General features: G+C 39.3%; 1 protein-coding gene and 1 long non-coding RNA gene across 2 annotated transcripts; both read right to left on the bottom strand.

The window, feature by feature from the left end:
- Window positions 1-821: 821 nt before the first annotated feature.
- On the bottom strand, window positions 822-1540 carry LOC144014927 (uncharacterized). The gene is made up of 3 exons (XR_013282647.1): window positions 1487-1540; window positions 1259-1402; window positions 822-947 (listed from the first exon to the last, which is right to left on the bottom strand). It is a non-coding gene; the product is annotated as an uncharacterized LOC144014927 (long non-coding RNA).
- An 11442-nt stretch (window positions 1541-12982) lies between these two features.
- On the bottom strand, window positions 12983-24997 carry rnd3a (Rho family GTPase 3a). Its single transcript, XM_077512491.1, has 5 exons — window positions 24713-24997; window positions 24424-24511; window positions 16906-17015; window positions 15335-15469; window positions 12983-15231 (listed from the first exon to the last, which is right to left on the bottom strand). Exons 1-5 carry the CDS (start codon window positions 24860-24862, stop codon window positions 14986-14988), a joined length of 729 nt encoding a protein of 242 aa, XP_077368617.1. The 5' UTR covers window positions 24863-24997; the 3' UTR covers window positions 12983-14985.
- Window positions 24998-25256: the final 259 nt, after the last annotated feature.

Here is a 25256-nt window from a genome sequence, read left to right as displayed (position 1 = left end):
TTTTACTCGTCCCTTGTTGTGTAAACTAGTCAGTTAATGCCTTCCGTGCGAATGGCGTGGTCATGTTGTGTCTCGTGTGTTGCAGTGCAAGTGCGCGATTAAAGACATCGAAAGTACACACTCTCTCTCTCAAGTGTCTTCATCCAACCCCAGGTGCTACAAAAGCAGAAATAAACAAGTAAACACAATAAAGGAAATTCTGACAATTTATTGGGTGGAAATGAGCTTTACTCACTCATAGAACAATTTGAAATCCTTTATCAAGAAAAAATGAATGAGAAATTTACACAATAAACTCTTATATTTCATTTGTCTGGCTATTAGGTAAACCTTGTCTTACAAAATAAATCATATATTACATACAAATATGGCAGCACAGTGCAGTTGGGGTTACTGTAGTATGTCTACCTCAGAGTCAAATCTCAACTCCGGCTTTCCTTTCGAGTTTGTATTTTATCCAGCCACATTCCAAATAGATGTTTCGTCATTCATTCATTAAAGGATTGTCAGTAGGTGTGAATGCTTGTTTGTCTATATCTGTCTATTGACTGGCAAGTTGGCAACCAGTCAAATGTGTACTCTGCCCCACATGCAAAGTCAGCCTTGCGATATGCTTAAGCTCATCTGTGACCCTGATGAGGACGAGTGTTACAGATGGATGGCTGTTTCATTAAATTTCATTACTGTTTCAGTTTCAGGTTTTTTTTTCCAAACAGTTGTTCAATTGTATATATATTATTTGTAACTATACTTTTTTTTCCAGTAAAATACACTCTAATAATGAATAAGAGAATACAGGAGAGATGCAGTGAAACTCTCAGTTGATGACAAGGTGCTTAATCAGATTTATTTTTAGGGAGAGAACATCCAGGATGTTGAGCAAGACTGATCCAACCCAATATTGCATTTCCTCACATTTTTTCAAGCACGCCGGCGTGAGTGACAGCCTGAGACCAGAAAGCGACAGGAGGTAAAGGACGCAAGATTGAAGTCCACTTCTTAAAATTAATCTATCAATATTTAAATGTGAAGTTGTGCTTTTAGAGGCTTTTAGTGCTTCACAAGTTGGGTCAAGCATCACCATACTTTTGAACTGCAGTATTGGGAAACTTGAAACTGCCCAGCAATGAGCATAATAATGTAATCCTCAGAGCAAAGTGAGGGAAATTTACTTTCTTCAAAATGTATAAAAACTTATACTAAAAAAGTATTACAAGCACTGTAAGAAAAATGACACAAGTTCATAATAAACGTATACCTAGTATTGTGTCGAGTGGTCCGTATTGAAGATGTATTGTTTATTTTTTTCACTCCTTCCTTCCCAAGATACAGCACACGACACCGTAGGTCTCTGTCACTGATGGCTTTAATGTCTTTCGACTTCCTCAATTCCACCGTCGAACTATTTAAATACAATAAACAATGTGGAAAAAAATCTATACACACACACAATTAACAATGAATGTACAACAAAGTAAATAATCACCTCGCCGCACGTATCCAAACAGAAAAGAGTGAGTCCAAAAATGGCGACATCCGGTGTCGGTACCATATGTGTTCGGCCTGCCAGATCCATTCGGGGTCCTTCGCCTACAGATGACGTTACGCTACAGGATTGGCTGAGACGTTTTACGCTACAGGATTGGCTGAGATGTCGACAATTGTGATTGGTGAGGCAACTTTCCAGTCGTTGGAGGGAAAACATTGACGCTTTTTACGAAGAAATTTATTATTATTTATCTAATGGGACTTATCACAGCCGCACTACTGGATATAACTGTTCGGCGACCCAAAAGGCAAGGATTCGTAACGCGTCAAAATCATTCATCAATCATCATCAATCAATTACATCTCACCGTGGCTATTCTAATGTATTGATCTCTCGTCTTCCCTTGTCTAGGATTAAAGGTTTGCCGTGAAACCCTTTCAGACTTGTTTGTTGTTGTTGTTTTGTGGAAGGAAAAAAATACTGAACATATAAAGAAAAGTTGTGCATTCATTCATTCATTCATTCATTCATCCATTCATTCATTCATTCATTCATTCATTCATGTGTCATTCATTGATTTGTTAATGCATTTGACATCTTTAAAGAAAAAGTAAAATGTGCTACTGTAGTTGATGAAGTTAACTTATGAGTTTCGACTTTACGGTAGTAGGCCATTACCTTTGATTAATATTTATATCAATAGTCCATGAGACACACATGCACACACATGAAGGTTACAAATAAATTCGTAGTTACCTAATAACCTGAGGCTGGGTACAGAACATATTGGTGAGGAAATGTCACATCTCAGGCAATAATTCCATCATTTTATTATCATCATCATGGTAATTATTTTCTGCAATACGCACGACCCTCCGCAACTCATAGTGCAGTGTCACCTCTGAGGTGACATTGGCAAGAAAATATTAAAGATGTCATTTAAATAACAAAATGTATGGGCTGAGATTGCAAAACGTAAATAAACGTAAGTATAAAAGCAGGATACTTTAAGATTGACTAAATAATGACATAGATTGAAAAAATACATTAGATAAAATAAATATAAAAAATGGAGGTAAAATAGCACATAAATGCAAAAAAGTAAAACTGCGATGGGACGAAATATTGTCAGTTGACGTGCTAATGTGTTCCTATAATCATTACGACTGTTTTTGTGATGTACTGTGATACGTGAACCGCAAAATTCGGAAACCAAACCAACGTGAACACATTTGACACTGCTCGCTTGCTGTACTGACGTCATCAGCAAGCGCCGACCAGACGCGAAGGCCCCCGAATGGATCTGGCAGGCCGAACACATATGGTACCGACACCGGCACAAATAAACAACAAACGAAAATGTCCATGCACCTCCAACAACGTCGCTGTCCTCTTTCTTCTGCGTAACGTAATGCTGAAAATCGCGCACAAGACCGGATGTGCACCTATCCAAAGCCGTCCTGTCTGCACACAAATTGTACGATTGGTTCCTAACAACCCTTTAGTACACTACATTTTTTTATACAATACAAAATAGCAAAAATATACATAGTCACAAAAATATAATTAAATGCCAACTTTATGGCAGTTAAAGTTGTTTTTGTTTTTTGTTTTTCTCGAAATTTAAGACTCCCCCCCAGGTGTCTACTAAATAAAACGTTTCTGACATTCATTGGTTAAAGAATAAAGAATGACAGCACACTTATTACATTTACAGTTACATTAGCTGGTATGTGTTCTAATAAAATAAGGTAATTTAAAAAACAACCCCCCCCCCCCCCCCCCAAAAAAGCATAACTTGTATTTCTCTCATGGCTTCTTCAACAAGCCATCAAATTACACCTGCCAACTAGAGGCACACATGAGTCAAAAATCTGAGTGCTGGTTATCAGAATCAAAGGCTGTTAATGCTGTTAGCTAATGCTAATCTTTGTGTCTATTTTCCACTTGAAAAGGCAGATTTTTGCCGACCCTAGCTGCTAAGGAGGTCAGTATTCATACTATTCAGCAACACTGTTACATAACAATTTAGCAAAATTCAGAATGGCTTGTTGACAGACACATCTTTGAAATATATGCAACTCACAAAATAGTTACTTTGTTGTGTCATTTAGGCAGGCAGGCATTCCCGAGATCTATTTGTACACGTACAAATAATTAATTTTGTATTTATACGACCACTTAAAATAATTTTGGCGTCAGTTTGCAGAATGTTCCCTATGAGACGAGCATAGACTGTGCTGACCCCACATTACTGCTGGGAAAAACCGGTGGAGTTTCTGGAGCATGACAACATATTAAGTCAGTAATCACACACATTTCTTATTTGTGGCCTAAGGGGATTTTGAATTATTTTGCAGCTGCAAGAATTTGGACAGGATGAGTGTTATACACAATATTTTCAGTTTCCTCTAGGTAGGCTCTAAAGTGTGACCTACAAACGATCTTTTAGCCGCTTCCCAAAGGGATGAGACAAGATGTTCGTGAAAACCCGTCGGGATTTTTAGCCTTGTTATTCTGCAACGTTCCAGATGGTTGGAACAATCCCGTGTGCTCCCTTTGAAATCTGTGGAGCGATCGTAGCGCAACCCCCCCAACCACCACCAATTTTAATTGACTTTCAGTTTTTTTTGGGCCCCACCTTGCAGGACCTAGAGTCATCCATGACCTCCCTCGTGGGCCTAATTGCTTTTGGCTGTCGAGCAGCTCGGTTTGAAGTTAGGGAGAAGGGAGAGGCCCGCTTTTACTGTAGCTAAAGTCGGTTCGGGATTGGAGGGACTTGATTTCCCATGGTGGATTTCTAATGACTTCTTAAGAAGACTGGCGGGCTCGTCGGAGGAAAACAAGCAGAAAGACAGCCATGAGAAGTCTCCTACCGCCCTCCTCTCACAACATGAGATGAAATGGAGCCTCCGTTCAAGCAAAACAAAATGCACAGCAGGGATTCAGCAACAATCCAGGAGAGAAGGGGAGGGGGAGGTGTGAGGGTGTGTTTCCTGGTGGCCACGGGTGGTTGGCTTGACATCTTAAGCTGATTCATGCTAATCAAAATGGGTGAGAGAGGCCTGCTTTGGCTGCTTTACGCCGCTCTCATTTCGTGAGGGAAATGCACTGTTTGGAAGTACTTGGGGTTTGAATGAGGGTTCTTTGAGACACATTTCCACCAAGTGGTACGCTTTAGTCCAGCTTGCCACAGCATACAGCAGAACAATAAACCCCGATTTGGTTTGTGTTTCCACTGCAGGGAGTGTACACATGAAGTGATATTTGTGTCAGCTCCATACACAGATGCAGTCACAGAACCACACATCACTTGTCCTCATTAGGGTTGCAGGTGAGCTGGAGACTATTTCAGCTGACTTTGGCTGAGAGGTGGGATATACTGTACCCTCGACTGTTCGCCAGTCAAGCACAGCAGTACAACAATCATTCAAATGAGATCAACAATTTTTTTTTCCAGTCCTTTATTTAACCAGGTAAGAAACTAATTGAGATTACAAATCTCCAAATCTTTACAAGAGTGACCTGGAGAACCGAAATAATAAATAAATAAATAAATACATACATAAATACATAAATACATTATATATATATATATATATATATATATATATATATATATATATATATATATATATATATATATATATATATATGTATGTATGTATGTATGTATGTATGTATGTATGTATGTATGTATAGTGTGTAAATCAGTCCCAGGCTGATCGTGTTGTAAATTTGCTAACATTTCAGATTAAAGAGATATATATATATAATCACTTTATGACATCATTAGGTGCGGACCCACCCCCGCAACGCCGATGCAGACTAAACACACGCCCACTTTCTCTGAGCCCTCCATCCTTGCAGGATAGTGACAAAAGGAGCCTTTCACAGAGAACATTCTGTTCAAATTAATTCACATCAATCAATTATCCTTCACATTTGCAATGCCAAAGTGCATTAACAGTTGGCCGTCTTAAAATCCCAGGTTCTGGCTAGCACGTGTAATTTGGCCATTAGAGGGATTTGCTGAATTTGCCAAATATTGCAGTACTTCAAAGATTTTCCTGCAAGTTTGCAAACCAGTTGTCTACTTTGATGGCCCTAATCATTGTGGGTTGTAATCTAACTACAACAAGTCTCACAAATAGCTTTACAAGGGTATTCATAATAAAAGAGTAGAACATGAAATATAGGTGTTTGAATGACCAAAAATCATTATTAATGACAGTGATAGGGGGCCCCAAAAGCAAATTTTGCTTTGGGCCCCATGGAGGCTTGCTAATGATGACCTAATTTCAGTTAAGTCAAAGATTTACTTACACAATGTGAAATCTGGATATGTTTGGTTGACAGCAAAGCTCTTCTGTTAGCACGCGGTGTTAACAGATGTTAATTGTACCCCCTGCCTTTTAATGGAAGACCATTTGATTAAACTGCCTGTTGCTGTTTAATGCTGTTGAAGATTAACAAAGACACACTACAGTATTTCTAATATCCATCTATCCATTTTGTGTACCATTTAGCTGAATCTGAGTGGCAGTCAGCGCAGCGCAACATTGGTACATCCTGGACTGGTTGCCAGCCAATTGCAGGTCACCTACAGACAAAATAACATTCACAAATTGACATTTGCAGCTATGGATAACTTAGAGGCACAAAAAAAACCCAAACAAACAAACAAACAACAAACAAAGGCCAGATGCCAGATTTGAATCGCAAACCTCAGATCAGTTTGAGAAGACAGAGTTCAACAAATTGTATTTTAATTGTAAATCTATTATGCAATCATGGCAAAGAAACTGTTGTCGACGTACATGTGCTGGGTAAGGAGGTAATTTTGTACAATTTAGCTCAGACTTTCCACTTGAACAGGAAATGCTTTTCATTTTTCCCGGATCACACTGACGTATTGTCATGATTGCACAGGTGCGGCTTATTTAAGTGCTGCCACTCGCTCGCTGGATAACAAAGCAAGAGCAGGAAAGAGGTTTCTTGTTTCATTGCAGGAAGAAAAAAAGCCTTGCATCTAGTCACGTCTTAACATTTTTTATAAATGTCTTGATAGAATGTAACCAGTAAAGAGTGACTCATTTTAATTACCGTATTATTTTATTGGTTTCCAATCCCAGATCATGGCAAACTTGCAATTCAAATATACAAATATACACTTTAAGTTAGTCAAATATGATAAAGAACAAGTATGGATGTTTTTGGGGTTTTTTTCCCCAGAGTTCCCCTACACTGAAAGCTGACACTTCAGGCAGTGATCTCACCACATACTACATGAGGGCTGAGCTGCATGAGTTTGTCAGTTGGGGGGGAAACAGGTCAGAAAAATGAATGTGAGAAACCACTAATCCACAACTGCATCAGGTGGATTTTTTTTTCTTGGTCAGTACATTAACAACAGATTTCCTATCAAATACTAAAGAGTTAGATTCAACACCTGGTGTGTTAGCTGACGACACAGTCGATAGACTGTTCACTGGCCCTTTAAGCCTCCTGCCCTTACTTCCCCCTACTTCATAAAAAACCCATGAGCTAGTTTTGCAATATGTACAACATCCCAAACTTACTCCACCCTGAGTGCAACCTCAAAAATGTGACATGCTAAGACAAGAGACACAAATTATGTTCCTTTTATCAGTTGGGAAACTCCAATTACCTCGTTTTGACTTCATAGTTTCACCTATAAAACATGCAGCAAAGGAGTTTTCCTGAAATTAAATCCATTGTGTTGTAAGGTGTGGGAATACAACTATCCAAATGGGACCAGGCATTAGAGGTTCCTGTAAATTTTAAGTGTATATCAGATAGCTGTTCTTTAAAGAATTTTCATTCACTGAATGTAGGTGAGACTGCATACATTATGGTGCGCAAAAAAAAAATCACATATTTGCCAAACTAATTACTTTGAACACAAATTGCTTAGTTTATGCATGATTAGAATATTTAATACCAATAAAGGTTTATATTGTTGCATTTGAGAGGAATTTTAGTTGAACATGTAGAACATATCCCAAATCTGTTTTGACATATATGTGATTTTTTTTTTTCTCTCTCTCTCAATCTTGGCATAGGTCTCCTAGTCTTAGCCTGACCCAGATACTGTAATAAGAGTGGAATCCGGCCTACATGTGCACAACTCTCTTGGTCTTAAAACCATCCTCGGGTGGGCTGCGCTGGCATAAAAAGCCACTTTAGTAGCTCTACAGCAGTGGTGTCCAAACTACGGCCCGGCGGCCATTTGCGGCCCGCCGTCCATTTTTCGGTGGCCCGCGGCATATGCTAAAAATGGCGTTTGACTCAGTTAAATAAATTAACAAAAACAAAAATGTTTGGAGATGGTCAAGTAAGAAGGGAGTATCGAAAAACACAGGCGCTCGTAAAGGTTATTTTAGTTGACTAAAACTAATGAAAAAACTAAAAATAAAATTCAAAAAACAATATTGTTACTGAAATAAAATAAAAGCGAAAATGCTTTTAAAAAAACGAAAACTAACTGAAACTACATTTGATGTTTACAAAACTAACAACAATTATAGCAAACATGTCCTTCGTTTTAGTCTTTGGCAATTAATTTAATGCATGATCCTTTGGGGATGAATTTAAATGTGATTTTTAATAGATTTATTTTGATATAAACCGGAATAATGACGTTTGAAAGTATGTCACACAGAAGTGACGTCATCTAGCAGCAGCCAATAGAAAAGCACCTTCAGATGACGTTGCACCCGTGTTTTTTAAATATTGCGCACAAGTAATACACATTTGTTTTTGTTTTTTTTTGTTTTTTTTAAAAACTAATACTAATACTGAAACTAACAAACTAAACTAAAGCTAAGCATGTTTTAAAGAACTAAACTAATACAAACTAACAGAACCACCCTGAAAACTAATAAAAACTAACTAAAATGAAAAATTCCCAAACTATAATAACCCTACTGCCATATTACAAATACATTGGTTTATATACTGTGTCATTTTTCTAAATATGCAAAAGCACAAATAAATTATTTATACAATTTTTAGGACTAAACACAATTTCTCTTCATAACATTATGTGGCCCTTGCGTCCTTCTGATTTTCTGTATGTGGCCCTCAAATGAAAAAGTTTGGACACCCCTGCTCTACAGTTAGCGTGTTAGCAAGAAAAGTAGACCAAAATCGCGGCCAAAATGAGACCAAAATGTGATGCAAAGTCATCTGTGGTCTTGTGATGTGCAGCTCCTCCCAATGAGAAGAGGAGGAGAGGGAGGAGGAAGAGGTGGTCAGTGGAGGTCAGGTGTTAACTAGACAGACAGACATCACATGGCGTGAGTGGCACTGGCTGAGGTTTATATACAGACTAGCTTTTATCACTGACTCTGTGTAAAAAAAAATAAAATAAAAATTGGGTAAGGAAGTGTATATAATCACTTAAGTGTTCAAAATGGACCCTACATTCTTCACAATAAAGCAGTGGAACACAATTTCTCACAGTCAACCAGGGAGGACAAATACTGCTATTAATGGAAATACAAGTAATTAGGGGTGTTAAAAAAAAAAAAAAATCGATTCGGCGATATATCGCGATACTACATCGCGCGATTCTCGAATCGATTCAATAATCGGCAGAATCGATTTTTTTTATTTTTTTTATTTTTTATTTTTTTTAGGATTCACACCTTGAGCATGGAAGAATGTTATATGAACGGAACATTAAGCCTTAATATTTTATTTTAATGCTGTTCAAACATGAAACAGATTACAACCTCTATAAGACTGAAATTTCAGATAAATAAATAATACATTTTCATATAAATCTTACACTCTACAAGCTTACTGATTAGTATTTTCTAAATTTGAATGAAAAAAAATCTCAACAATCGACTTATAAATTCGTATCGGGATTAATCGGTATCGAATCGAATCGTGACCTGTGAATCGTGATACGAATCGAATCGTCAGGTACTAGGCAATTCACACCCCTACAAGTAATCAAATAAAAATAATGATAAAGCATTAGGAGATGTGCAATAAATGATATAAACAAAATCTAGCCCAGGGTCATCATAAAACCTTAAAAGTAACATTCTTAACAGTCACACTGAAAATAATAAAACCCAGAAATTCCTTTTCTAATTGTTAAACAAGTGTGGGAAAAGTGTTTTAAATAAATAAATAAATAACGTAGAGAATCTTGTTATCGCAAAATGCTAAAGAAAAAGCAAAGCATGCAGATCCTTCTCTTACTCACTAAACGGAGGTCTGGCCTAAAGTCATCGAAGAGGGCGGTTTAATCATTTGTCCATTTTCATTTGTGCAGTGTATTGCCCCCTACAATGGCCATATTGTACAATCTCAACTTCAAAGGTTCTACTGTGAGACATTGTAGATTTCCTACCATGTGAGTGAAGTTTTATCATAAACATCAGCCGGACAAAGTGTTATTGAGGCGCTGTAAAATAAGATGCATCCCTTCATCGATCAACTTAGAGAGCGAGAGCCTGTTTTTTTTTTCACCATCTTGTGAAATTGAACAAGTTACTCATCCGTACTGATTGAGAAATAAATGAGTTTAGAAGAGCCCATGTGATACATGTGACAGCACAATACAAGCGAGAATGAGCATCCAGCACCGTGATGGAGTTCTGCCATTAAACAGCCAAAGCGTGATAGGGAATTCAAGTGAGCTGTTGAGGTCACTGCTTTCATATCCGCACACATCCCCCATCCCATTATGTTATTTCCCGTCAGGACCAGCTGGGATGGAATGCTTGGATCAATAGGCCTAAACTGGTGGTGTGTTGTCACCTCCGCCTCCTAAGCCTCACGCAATCAGTCATGCACAGCTGTATAATAGACACGCAACAATGAGAATAAAGGATGAAGTGAAGAACTGAAGCGGGCAGACGGCTCGGCCATGAGATGATTCGAAAGGAACTGCTTTTACTCCCATAATAGAATGTTGCGGTTGAGGGAATGTTTCATTGTATGTTTCCGGCTGTTTGATTCTGACAATTTGCAGCATTTCCTTTAAGATGAACGTGAGGAAAGTTGAATGACGTGCGATGTATTTCACACCGAATACATGTGTGTTGTTAATATGAAAGGGTTAATAAGTCATAATATTGTTATGGCTGCATCCATCTACGTCAAAGATGGGCATCTTAACTCATTTGCTCCCAAAGACGTATTATTACGTTTTTTATGTATTTTATACTAGCGCATACAAAAGACCTCTCAACTGCAAAGAACGGTTGAAGAAATGGTAGTTATTACACAAACGGCCTGCAGGTGGCAGCAGAGCAAAGGAGAGCAACCAGGGCCATGTAAAAAAAAGCTCAATTACTTCCAATTTTAAATAAATTTGTGAAAACTGATGAAACTTAGCCTTCTTCTAATGCTAATTGCTGCAAAACGGAAACAGATAGAAACATACTTTTTTTTTCCTGATGAAAGAAGAGACTTTAATCTTTCTTTTGGTAGCTTCCATGTTTTTATAGCAATAGAAGACAATATTCCGTCGGTCTGGCAAAATCAGCCAAAATCCAGTAAAACAGCCGGGAGCGAACGGGATTCCTCTTTAAAAATGGCTGGGAGTGAATGAGTTAATGGGATCGTTCGAGTGGGATGGCCCATTTTTCACTCATTAACTTTTTTTTTTTTTTTTTTTCCAATTGTATCCATTAGTTTTGGAGAAATCAGTAAATAACTAATTATAAACAGCCTCCTCAGAATTCCAATACTGTATAGCCATGCCCGCCCCTCCCTCTTCAAATTTCTTGGTGGGACCGGACAAACTTTGTGCATTCAAAATCATTACACGTGCATTGCTAATAATTTCCAAAAACGGCTCTCAGTCGGCACCAACATTTAATTGAACATCTTTGCTTATGCCCACTTCAACCAATCATGAAAGCCTCTCATTAGCCTCTCAATGTCTGATTTGTAAGAAAATAAGGAAAAAAGCAGATTCCATGTGTTGCTTTCTGCAATAAATCCCTAAAATATAAACACACTCAATGGGTTCCAAATAGCTTTTTCTTAAGCTGAATGGTGGACGGGTCATTATATATTAAATTACAATCTATCCACCGTATTATATAAGGATTCTGCTCCCGACATCCGCATTCAACTTTCCGTCATAATTTTGTTCCTTGTTACAGTGTTTGAACGTTTTTAACCCCCCACCCCACCACCCGCTTTGTAAACAATCTTAATTTAAAAAGATACTTGACTCATTGAGCCACTTTCAACAGTATGAAGATAATATTTAGTCTATAATTAATGTGACAACTTCATTATTTTTCATGAACAATTAATACCTTTAAAAACAAATTTTGCCACTTGCTGTCGACTGATGATGACATTAAATGTGCTGAGGAAACAGCTAACGACCAATCATGGCTCAGTTTGCTGTCCAAACCTAGAAATCAGGTGAACGCTGATTGGTTTCCTCAGCACAGGAGAAAAATAAGGAGAAAAATAATGAAATTATCAAACTAATTCTGGACAAAATATTAATTTTTTACTGCTGAAAATGGCTCACTGAGTCAAGTACCCCTCTAAGCCCCCATTGCATTTAGAAATGACTTACACAACTTGCTGCACTTGTACTAACAAGCAAAACAAGTTGAATATGTGACTACAAAAGCAATGTTTTAAACTGCACCACCGACGAGGATGTTGTGATGAACGGTAGTTTACAGCGCCTACCTGGGATGAGGATCAGAGGAATTAGTCTGAGAGTCTTCATTTGAAAACCCCACATCAACCACCTACGTTCGAGTTGTTTCATTTTCTGGATAAAGAGCACAGCAAAACACGCACATTGAGCCGAAGAATATATGTCAAGTGCCAACCAACATCAACATCAGGTATGATTTGTATGTGTATGAGAGATATGACGCTTTAGTATTACTATTACACCTCTGAACTTAGAACGGTTGCAGCAATATTTTGCTTGGATGATGGACGATAAGCGTTTTTGTCATTAAGCTGTAGTGAGCGCCTTTGGAGAGGTTTGCAGCGGTTCAAAATGACAATAAGTAGAGATGCTCACATACATTTAGGTGAAGATTGAGTGCAGTTTATGACATCAAGTGGCGTAAAGCTTGTTTACATCAAGCATTAGACTACCCTGGCTAGTAATGTAGCTAACATGCAGTGGGAACTGGAAAGGAGTGGTTTTGGCCGGCTCCTACATCTGCTTTGCGCTGATTTTCACTGATTGCAAAATTCAGTTGGACTTGAGTTGTACAAATGGTTTGATGAATGAAGTAAATGGCAGTGTCAAAGTTCATATTGACCTTGGAGAAGTGATTTCATGTGCCAAACATTCACTAAGCAGCTTTTTTTTTCTTAAGCGCTTGCAAGTTTGTTTTCACAGTTAATTGTAATCTCCCACATCCTGTTTGCTTCAAATGAAAGACAGGTGTGCCTGAACTAAAGAAAAAAAAGAAAAAATACCGTGTCCCGAGAGAACTTCCAGAGAACCACCAGTTTCAACTTCAATTAAATGTTCATTTATTTTAGAAGGAAAATATACAATTCAATAAATATGGTGGGAACAACATTGGCAAGGTGACATCAGTTTAAGAGAAAACATGAAAATACACACAGGCATGAAACAGTATGAAACCAAAGATTTGGGTCACAGCACTGGGTGGCACTCGCTAGTTGGGACATTTTAAAACTGACATTACGAATGAATCATTTCCTGTGACGCATAATATTGCATTGCCGCAACATTGGCTGTCAACACCCTGCCATTTTATTTATTTTTTTTAATCGTAGACCCTGATGACGCAGATTAAACATGTGCAGCAGTCTGATGCAAAAAAGCATACAAGAACAAATCTTAGTTTTGTTTCCTTCACGAATAACCGAACTAAGATGTTAACAGAGCGCTGTACATTAAGGCAACATTAGCGCGAGCTGCTCTTTCCTGGAGGTGGACAATCGACCCTTGATGACATTATGTAAGTAGGGTAACACATAATCTTAAATACACCATTGACTAGAAGCACATGGGCAATTGAAGGGCTAGTCAAGTGGCAAAGCTAGCAACCAGGTCGAAATTGTGGCCTACAGAGGAGACATATTTTACTGTGAACTGTTCAACTTTCATCAGAGCCATTTAACTCATTGCTACTGAACGCAAACCTTTCTGATAAAAAGAACAAAAAAAATACCTTAGTGATTGAGAATAACAGGCGCTAAATTGTATTTATCACAAGGTTGTCGGTCACAGACACTTCAGTCTCCTTATTGCTCCACGCACCACACATCATGAATACCGTAAATACAATCCACCTGTTCTCAGAGGACTATTGCATATTTTGATGTAGCTTTACACAGAGCATTAATTTGTATTTATCAATCCATTTTCGATTTGCTTCGAGGAGAAGTTACGGATTTTGCAAATTGACAGCTTTCAGATCAACTAGTTAGCTGTCAAATAGGCTACCAACAAATCCTAAAAGAGCAAGCAGTAAGAGAGGTAAGTTTTAATGCAGGACTAACAAATAACGAAGATTCCAATAAATATCTGCAGACGGAATGACGAATGGACCCTTGAGGTGGCAGCACCCCTCATCTTTGGTACCTTGGAGATTTCAGTTAGCACTAAGTTGCCATCACAACATAGCCAATATGAGAACATGCTCATATTTCTTGAAGAATCCTGAGCTGAGGTACTTAAATGTGCTGAAAATTAGCTCATAGCCTCAACAACTGTTTACCTTTTGGGTGCATTGTTGGTACATCAATTCCAGAAGATTTGGAAAATATGCTACCTTGAGCCTTTTTTTTTTTTGCCATCTAAAATGAGTACTAAAATCTATATCATGAAATTGATCACTAATTGACTTCATTTTACCGAACATTTCTTTCAAACACCGGACGCTAGTGCAGACATGCAATTTTCAGAACAACCGATCATAGGAAAGTGACACCATTACACACCAATGACTTCACATTATACAACATATTGCAGACGGGACAAACAGTTTCTTCATTGTGCAAGGCTGCCATGACTTGAGGGACAATGTGTTACTCTGAAGCCCATCGCCAACCACATCAGCACCCTTTTGCCCCTTTTTGTTGCAATCCCACCCACCCAACCGTGGCCTCATCACAATGTCGCATGTTCTTAGGCGTGTTCCTATCACATCACTTCTCCAACTTAGTTCCTGTGGGTGTGGCCTGCATCTGCTTTGTCCTCCGTCAGGGAGCAGGAAGTAGCCCACTTCCTGATCAGGTAGCACGCTGACAGATAGCTTCCTTGACAACCGGGGGGGGGGGGGGGCCTTGCGGAGCGGGACGCGACTTTGCCTTGTCATTGGTGCAGCGTATTCCAGGAACTTGTCTATGAATTCAATCTTATAATGTCCCATTCCAGGCACAAAACGGGTCTTTCTCATGCAGGAAAGAGGCGTTCCCTGTAGCTTCCTGCTGGTCTCAGTCCCCAATCCCGTCAGTCTATCCCCCCTCAGTTCAATTAGTCACATGACACAGCAACTTCTGGCCTTGTCCTTGCGAAGGTCTGAGGCTACAGCTGCTAGGTCGGGCCGGCCAGGCATGTGTGAAATCCTCTTGCTGCGGGCGGTCTTGCTGCGCTTGACATTTTTGCCGTTCTTGTTGATGCAGGCCAGCGTGGCCACGTGGAAAATGTCCCGCACGCTGTTCTCTGATTGCTGAGCGGAGCACTCGATATACGGAGCAGAGATCTGCTTGGCCATGCTGGAGCCCTGTGAAGGAAATGGTATGGTCAGTGATGGATGGGGAGGGGTTTTGATCTTCCATCTTAAAAGGAAAGTTACAGAAAGTATTTTTTTGGAAACTTGAGTGTACCTGGTCATAAGACACGGGGGTCTGCCGGTGGTTCGAGAGCTCGACGAGCGTGTTCAGGTCAGTGCGTAGGTCTGACTTACAGCCGACCAACAGCATCTTCGTGTTGGGACAAAACTCCAGTATCTCCCCCTTCCACTGTGGGAAAAAAAAAAAAAAAAAAAAAGTATACGACATGTCGACTCCTTCTTGAGCAAGGTTGATTTCTAGCCGGATTTTGAGGTACAAAGGTCAACCCTTCAACTTCCTCTAGCCCAACAGCCTTTGCATCCAAATAATCTCCATGTTTCCTTCCTGCCAACAATAGACGCTCTGTGATGGATGGACATTCTCTAAGGGCTTTAATCTGAGGCGAAGCTGCCCCTGGCCCAGGCGACTCAGTCAGGGGATCAAGTACACCGACATGTAAAAGGGAAATTGTACTTCACAATGACCCGACTGCAACAGACAGGCCACGTGGACATATTCCAATCTACGCATTTTACAATAGTTGGTGTTGTTTCTTTGTATGGGTGATAAACAACTGGATGTACCTCTGGGTCTTTTTTATAGAAGCAATTACAATCCCCTCTCCTTTCTGGGTCTGGTACAAGATAAGGAAAAGCTAAATACAGTAAAAAAATAAAATAAAAAATAAAAAATAACATTTAACTTATTCACTCCCAGCCATTTTCACAGAAGCAATCCCGTTCGCTCGCGGCTGTTTTACTGGATTTAGACTGATTTTGCAAGGCCCACAGAATATGGTGTTTAATTGCTATAAAAGCATGGAACCTACCAAAAGAAAGATTAAAGTCTTTTCTTTCATCTATCTGTTTCCGTTTTGCAGCAATTAGCATTAGAAGAGACAAAGTTTCATCAGTTTTCACAAATCTATTTAAAATTGTAAGTAATTGAGCTTTTTTTTTTCTACATGGCCCTGGTTGAGCTCCTTTGCTCTGCTGCCACCTGCTGGCCGTTTGTGTAATAACTACCATTTCTGCAACCGTTCTTTGCAGTTGAGAGGCTGCATCAAAGCCTTCTGTATGCTCTAGCATAAAAAAACAACAACAACAAAAACAAAAACAAACAAACGTATAAATACGTCTTTGGGGCACCTATAACATTAAAAAAACACGTATTTATACGTTATTGGGAGTAAATGAGTTAAGTGCACCGTTTGGTCCTTTGTGCTAAGAACTCCATATCGTAACATTTATAGACCATAACAACAAACCAGGAGTATTGTGCAAAACACACATACTTGTATGATTTTATGATGCGGAAAACCTCTTTGCATTTTTTGAGCAAATTTGTTTGAGAAGTAGATATTCCACACATTGTGATGGCACACACTGTAACATGTGGAAATCAGCCTGAACATCCACAATCAGGAGATAAAAACCTCAGCTGCTTCACTGCTGTCACTTCCTTCTTTCAGCTATGTAACAATGCCACATGACAACTTGACCGATTCACACTTTTGATCCAGATAAATCTAAGACAGGCTTCTTGCCAGCAGATCAAACGCAACCAAATGCTTTATTGTTGACACGCGTCGAAGGGCTTAATGAAGACAATCAAAGACAACTGACCTTCTTCAGAACACTGTCGAGCGTTTCGGGGCGACTGATGTCAAAGCAGATGAGCACTGCATCAGAGTCTGGATACGAAAGAGGCCTCACATTGTCGTAGTATGGAGAACCTGGAAGAAAAACAAATAATGAGATGGATTAAACACATCAAGCAGCAGTGTTGTGGAAACTTGAGTCGTCATTCAATAGTGCTCCAACACTGTCAGTTGTCGGTCAAATGCTCAAGAGCTAACGTGAAAAAGTATAAAATCATTGATCTGGCAGATTTCTTCCTGTATGCAAGCTTACTCAATAGTCCATATATACAAAATGAAGAACAGGAGACATATTCCAAATAGGCCCAGGGGTGTCCAAACTACGGCCCGGGGGCCATTTGCGGCCCGCCGTCCTTTTTTTTTTGCGGCCCGCGACATATGCTAAAAATGGCATTTGACTCAGTTCAAATAAAATAAAAACAAAAATGTTTGGTGATGCTCAAAATAAGAAGGGAAGGTGTCGAAAAACACAGCTGCTATTAAAAGGTTATTTTAGTTAACTAAAACTAACGAAAAAACTAAAATTCAAAAAACAACTTCGTTAACAAAATGACATAAAAACGAAGATGCTTTTTTAAAAAAGAAAACTAACTGAAACTACATTTCATATTTACAAAACTAACTAAAATAAAACCAACTATAATTATAGCAAAAATGTCCTTCGTTTTAGTATTTGGTAATTAATTTAATGCATGAGTCTTTGCGGATTATTTTAAATGTGATTTTTAGTAGATTTATTTTTTATATAAACCGGAATAATGACATCACGCCCATGGTGTTTTTTTGTGTTTTTTTTTTTATATTATGCACAAGTAATACACATTTAAAAAAAAAAAAAAACTAAAACTAATACTGAAACTAACTAAACTAAAACTAAGCATTTATTAAGGAACTAAAACTAATATAAAAAACTAACAGAACCACCCTGAAAACTAATTAAAACTAACTAAATTTAAAAAGACAAAACTCAAAACAAAATAAAAACTAAAATGAAAAATTCCAAAACTATAATAACCCCACTGCCATATTACAAATAAATTGGTTTATATACTGGAGCATTTTTCTAAATATGCAAAAGCACAAATAAATTATTTGTACAATTTCTAAGACTAAACAATTTCTCTTCATAACATTATCTGGCCCTTGCATCCTTCTGATTTTCTTCTCAAATGAAAAAGTTTGGACACCCCTGATATAGACTCTTGAAGCCATTTTGAGATCAGCCAAATATGGATCAGTGTCATCAGGAACGAAAAAAGGAAATCAGCCAGTATCAGACACGTTTCACTATATACACAACTGGTCATCATTTTAGGGAGGATCCCACTCCTGATCTCCAAAACCAATGAACATATAAAAGGAATGCACTTCACTTGGTTACATGACATAATCCATAGCAACAGAGAGCAAAACAAATAATGCAAAAAAATGTGCTGACTATGACAAGAGCCTTCTCGGGGAAGAAAAAAAAAACTGTAGAGAAATAGAACCTCACAGTGAGAAAACCACTCCCTCCTCAAATTGAAGCCATATGCGATAGGAGACGCCCTTTCTCCTCCCCAACAGACATCATGGTCAGGAAGTGCGTTGGGGGTGTAATGTCAAGGTGAGTCAAGATCACATGACAAGTTATAGCCGACTACACACAAATGGCTGCCAAAAATCTGGGGAATTTTGTTATGGGGAACTGAAGTCTCCCCTGGGAGGTCCGTTTCCAAACACTGAACAGCCAGGAATGCACAACCATCGTACTCTCTTTATTCAAACAGTCTTGAGAGGTCGGGGGTTAACCATTTAAACCAGCCTCGCTTCCTTTCAGGTGAAATAAAACGGTGACACTGGCTGATTGATAGATGAACCCAGTCACCCATTGGGAGGACAACTCCCAGTCACGTGATGGTGCATGCGAGTCAGGCTTTACAGGCAACCTTTTTTGGGTGTGAATAATCTTACACGTTCGACTTGGCAGTGATGAATACGTACAAATATTGACGACCCATTATTGTGTATCACAACATGCCACAGATTGACCATGCATATTAGCATAAACACTGTTTAAATGTATATAGCCATGTGTTAGAACATAAATCTTATCCAACATGTCTTGGTCTGCTAAGGAATTACCGTATTTTCCGCACTATAAGGCGCACCTAAAAGCCTTCAATTTTTTTCAAAAGCTGACCATGCGCCTTATAATCCAGTGCGCCTTATATATGGATCAATATTGAGCCGCAATAGGTCTCGCTGTCAAGACGCTATCGGTGACCCTGCACAATCGGTGACGCGCATGCGCAGAAGATCCCGCCATCTTGGATCGCTAGCTAATACTAATTACCTCAGAGAAAATAATAAAACAGCTGTTTATTCATTTTGGGAGTGAATGGAGTTGTCAGAAAGCTGGTTTGTAATCTATTAAAGTTTGACTGACCTATCTGACTGTTTTGTTGACATTCCCTTTAGCGCAGCATCATCTAATGGATGCATAACATAACCCCAGCCTCTACTGTAGCGACATATATGGAAAAAGTTTTAAAATATGTCATTCATTGAAGGTGCGCCTTATAGTGCGGAAAATACGCTATTTTGTAAGGAAAACGCGATTATAAATGCAATCAGCAGAACTTTTTTATTTTTTATTTTTTATTTTTTTAAACCAGACCTCCAAATAATGTCCTATGATGGATGTCTTCGTGGTACAGGAGGCGATCTTGGCAGCATGTTAAAGTAGTAGATAAATATGTGTTTACTTTGAAATATTATGGGGTGTTCCTGTTTGAGGGAATCAGTCCTGTTGCGCTCTGGTTACAGGCCTGCGTTCCACAAAACTACTGCTTCCAAATGTTGATCGGGGGGGTGATTCAATGAAAACATTTCCACCAAGTGCTCCAGTTCAGCTTGCCAGAGCGCTGTATAGAACATTAAAACTCATCTGGTTGATGTTTTCACCACAGGGTGTGTCGGCTGGATGGTGATAACCGTGTTAACTATGTAAATAGAGTGAACTCATAGTAGCGTGATGCAGTGTAACCTGGCCAGCGAATGCAGCAACAAAGAATGCGACACAGTAAACAAAAGCCAAAAATGGAGGGTGCTCAATAATTCTTCTGAAGTCTGAGGACATTACACCTACAAGAAGTTGAAATGAGAAGTTAGACCCCCTTAACCCAAGCCAATGCCCCTAATAGTTCTACCAGCAGCATTCTACACACCACCACCCCCAGGTGACTTCCATATAATTCGCCGCCGTCATTGTTGTCACAGGATCTGTAAATCTAAAAGGAACATACACACACAATCCTGCCCAACCTCCATTTTCAAGCTTGTTTCCTTTCACAGCAACTGCAATGACAAATGCCATGTTAGCTCAACATTTCTAGTGCTCTGATGCTTGTTTGGAATATAGATATATATATTCATTCTCATGAACTGTAAACTACATGGACAACACTGGCTTGCTGAGATGGAATGTTGTGCGATCTAACAAAAACAGGCCGTCCAGGAGTTAACCGCAACAGAGCTACGGAAAGACCTGATGATTTAATGCATAGCTGAGCTTGAGAGGAGGAACGTAGAATGTATGCAAGTGTGTCTAGAGGTGTTGAACCACCTGTGGAAAGAGTGACAGGAATGTTCCACAATTCAGGCCCCATGGAGCTTTTACAACTCACAACTCGTGTCCATGCAAGATGCTATTGTTAACCCCGACATCACAAAGCAGCAAAACAATAGGAAAATTCATAATCAAATGCTGCATATCATCAGGTAATGTTAAACTCACTTCCATACCTCCATTTTTTGTTTAATTGCGTTTGTTTATTTAGCAGGATTTGTGTTGCCAGTTACCTTAAAAAAACAACTTAGTTACTTTACCGCTTACTTGATTTTAAAAGTAAGGTTATGACTGATTATTATTACATTTTAAAACTGTTACAATGCACTATGCTGCCTGAGACCACCAAACCTTTGCCACATTATATTAATGCACGTTTAACAGTGATGTTTAAAAAAAGTTTTTCATAAAAAAATAAAAAAATAAAGACAACCTTCTTTGACTTAATATTTTAATTAATCTTTCCTGCATTTCAATTAACATAAATGGGCTACTACTAAAAAAATAAATAAATAAATAAAAAATAAAATATTAAAAGTCTTTATTGCCTTATATATTTACACTAACTATTAATATTGCAATAGCAAAAGTTAACATTTATCATGTAGATTGTTTATAAATATAACACATTTGGGGGCCTATTGCAGCCACACAATCTGGTGGGACTTTGCCTTTAAGATTGAATGCATACTGTGCTGATTTCTTGTCAGGGTTCATTCCAGGTTGCAAACATTCACCGTTTTTTTTTTTTGTTATTGTTGTTTTTTGTCGCAAAGTGATTTTTAGATTTTGAACATATTGTGAAAGGAAAAAAACGTGAGCAACCATTACAACTGTTAGTGAACATCTTGCAAACATCTTTGTGAATGAACCCTGATCAAAAATAAATAAACAAATAAATAAATACATAAATAAATACATAAATAAATACATAAATAAATAAAAATTCAATATCTACCGTCACAAATATTTGCCCCTCAGTGGGATATGGGCTAAAATCTTTTTCTAAAATCTTGTCAAATGTTGCTCAATGCTGCACAACCTGAGGGCAATTAACTAATTCCCAACTGAAATTCTGGAAGCATCTTCTTAAAGCTTCTCTCTATAACAATTTGGCCAAAAATATCTTTTTATTTGATCCTTTATGACTGAAGCATCTTCTAATTAGTAGATTAACACCAGATCTGGTCACAATGGGTACTCGTGCAAGCCCTTGGCCAATAGTTTTCAGTCTGGATTCGGGTTCAAATTTCCCCCCTCTGTCTGTGGATGTGACGTCATGTGTGCCTCGTGTATGTGAAGACAGCTATGTGCAGTTTCATTTTTCGTCAACAGGTGGCAGTTTTGTTTCAAAATGGAATTTTCTGCATTCACTAGCTTTAAAGTAAATAAATATGATATAGTGATGTTATCTGAGTTTGATGAGTAAGTTTAGTCTGATTATTTGGTTGGGAAAAATCATGTGTTAGGAGTAGTCATTACTATAAAATATGCACATTTTCAAGTAATTTCTTACCAGCATCACTGTTCATGCATTTATTTATTTATTTATTTATTTTTTAACAAAACTGTGAAAGGGGTTGGGCAGGACCAGATTTGTGGATACCCACATTCAGTAAAAATATCATGAAAATATCAAAACTGGGCTTTAAAAACAATACTTTATCAAGCTACAACACCACAACTGAACAACAAGGTGAAGTTGAGGGCACTGCCTTTTATTTCCCGTAGTCTTGGTTCTCCTGCCAATTAACTAATTCACCCATGATTCAATTTGCCTGTGTGGGACTAGTGAACCACGCCACTTCAATTTCATCCTTCTAAGGATCCAGACCTGCGGACACAATAGGGTTCTTTGTACCGGGGATGGCGAAACCTTTAGCCGGAGGAATGCCAGACATGCAGCTCTAATTCGAGCCCCGAAACGCGATCCGATGCGACAATGGCTGCCGACGGGAAGGGAGCGCATTCCCGGAAATATACTTGTTGCTATGTGAGAGGCTCGTCGTAGTCTTACTTTGACTGCAGGTGTTCACCCAAAGTACAATAAATAGTGCTCACTACAATGAGGGCAACAAGGCAGGCTGGGCAAATGGAAGGCGGTGCAAACTGTCAGGGGTCTGCCCTAATGACCTGAATTAGGCCTATCTCACCCTCCATCGTTAAACACACACTGCTGATTAGGTTGCCCATCAGGGCACAACAAAGACCCCCCACCATATGTGTGTGTAGGTGTTTTCAAGCGGGAGGTGGGGGGGTTTAGAAATTGTGTTTGACTTCATTTCTGTGTCCTGCTCTCTGGTCTTTGTTTGAGCACACTAGGACGTAACACAAAGGATCGATAGTGCGACCAAGGCTCTATCAGCAAGTGTCTGTCAGCTCGGGTGGGGGAGGTTAACTTGAGGTGGGGTCTGGGTGCCATCTCATAAGATCACAAAAGAAACACCTAACCAAACACATTGAAAGACACAAACATAGTTCTATGAAAGAGAGAGAGAGAGAGAAGAAAAATGTCTCTGGGCGACTGGCCAACGCAGTGCTATAAAACACGCTTTCTTTTCTTCGCTTTTCACAAGTCACACAAACAGTGGGCGTGAAGGAATTTCAAATGTGAGCAATATTTGACAGATGTTTCTTCTCCTATTTCCCACAAGGAAATAGGTCCTACCTACGCTGCTCTCAATAATTCAAGAGGGATTCGCCTCTTTGTGCAGTCAGAAGAATTTTTTCTTACGTCTTTTAAAAAAAGAAAAGAAAAAAAAAGTTATTCAAACACCACAGAGGAATTCCAAACCTGCGGAGAGCAACAGCTGGCTGCCCGTTCGGCCCCACCCGTCCCCATTTTCACAACCCCCGTCCCCTCACCCACATACACATGCAACATATGCTGCACTCGCGCTTGATAGACTGACTGTTGTGCTTTTCACTGCTCAGGCATTGATGGATGTGAGAGGGGTTGTTTTCACCCCCCAACACAAACACACGCGCACACACAGGATGCTGCAGGTCATTTGGCCCCTGATTGCAAAGTCTACAGAAAAAAAAAAACGGGAAAAAAACTGAAGCAGAAGTGCATATGTCGCAAGGCTTGAGTTTTCTCAAAACTAGGCAGCTTTCCAAAGACGTGTTGTCCAGATGTATAATGGCCATTTTGCCTTTTTGAGACTCAAGCTTTACAAGTTGGATACAAATGGTTCAGATTTGTATCAACAATTAATGGAAAAATGTAGATACTAGGCTACATGTTGAGACGCGCCACAATCTATTCCTAGTGCATACAGTGAGGTCAGTTTCAGGAAAGATGCGGCTTTCACGTTGCACAAAACCACAGGCATGTGTGACTTCACATAACATTCCTCACAATGCATCTGTTAGCCAACATCAAATGACTAAATGTCTTATGCTTGCTTTTTTTTTAAATATTATTCTAAAGGAGCAGTTACCACAAGGGGTTTTATGAGTTGGCAAGGTAAGGGAACTATTGGGCCTACATGCCACAAGTAAGGGAGCTCCCAAGAAAAGGCAGACTAGCATCACTATATGCATTGTCACTCATCATCAAAACTAATATAACTAACGTTTTGACGTCCTCTTAGGGAAATCCAAAATAGCAGGCATATTAAAACTCATTCACTCCCAAAGACGTATTTGTACGTTTTTTAGGTTTTTGCTTGCTAGAGTTTTTGTATGAAGGCTTTGATGCAGTTTTTGACCTGAAGTGGAAGCTTAAAGCGATGGTAGTTATTACAAAAAAAAAAAAGTGTGCTTCATCTGTTTCATTAATGAAAAAAACTTTTTAAAAAACGTGTAAATACGTCTTTGGGAGTGAATGAGTTAATGAAGCAGAGTTGTTCACATATAATGTGTTGTTACCTGAAGTGTCCCACAGGCTGAGTTCAATCCTCTTTGTGTCGATTTCAAAACTGGCCGTGTAGTTCTCAAACACGGTGGGGACGTAACTCTGCCAGGACCAAAAAAACAGTGCAATGTTAGGACAAGAACCACTGCATCACTGCTACCTGCATCCATGCACTGTACATCCACGCATACATCATAAAAGGGAGAATCCTTGCATGCCACTGGCACCATTATTGGAGCATTCAGCTCTGCGTGTGCTCATGAATTTTCACATCATCACCATCATGTTGCTCAAGGTTCTCACCTCAGGGAAACAGTCCTTGGCGAACACGTGAAGCAGCGCGGTCTTCCCGCATTGGCTGTCTCCCACCACCACGATCTTACACTTCACACTCGGACTAGGATCCATGGCGGATTTCACAGACAGTTTCTGACACGGGCGTCTTTCCTTCATTGATTTCCGTTGGGGAGTGACTATGATTTCAAAAGCAAAACAAAAACAAAAAATAAAACAGTCCAACGTTTTTGGTGCGTGTGGATGCTTGACGCCGCCTCGCTGACGAACTCCCCAAGTTGTCTGCGCCTGCTCGAAGCCGGTGGAAACGTCTCCCGCTCGCTCTTATAGGGCGACGCGAACCAATGGCGGCGCCCCCCCCCCCCCCCCCCCCCCCCCTCGCGTGGATTCAGCTCGGGCCTCTTCCGTGAGCCTCTTCGCGCAGGCAACACGCAGCTCACTGCAGTGCTGTTTGCCATTATGGCGCCCCCTCCTGGTAGGAAGGGTCAAAAATGTATCCAAACACGGATGTCACATTCATTTAATTGTTGGGGGCCCAACATCGTAGTTTTGG

This window comes from Festucalex cinctus, chromosome 2 (genome assembly GCF_051991245.1).
Source record: "Festucalex cinctus isolate MCC-2025b chromosome 2, RoL_Fcin_1.0, whole genome shotgun sequence".
Lineage (NCBI taxonomy): Eukaryota > Metazoa > Chordata > Actinopteri > Syngnathiformes > Syngnathidae > Festucalex > Festucalex cinctus.
Note: the sequence above shows the minus strand (reverse complement) of the source record. Positions and strands in the feature narration are given on the sequence as shown.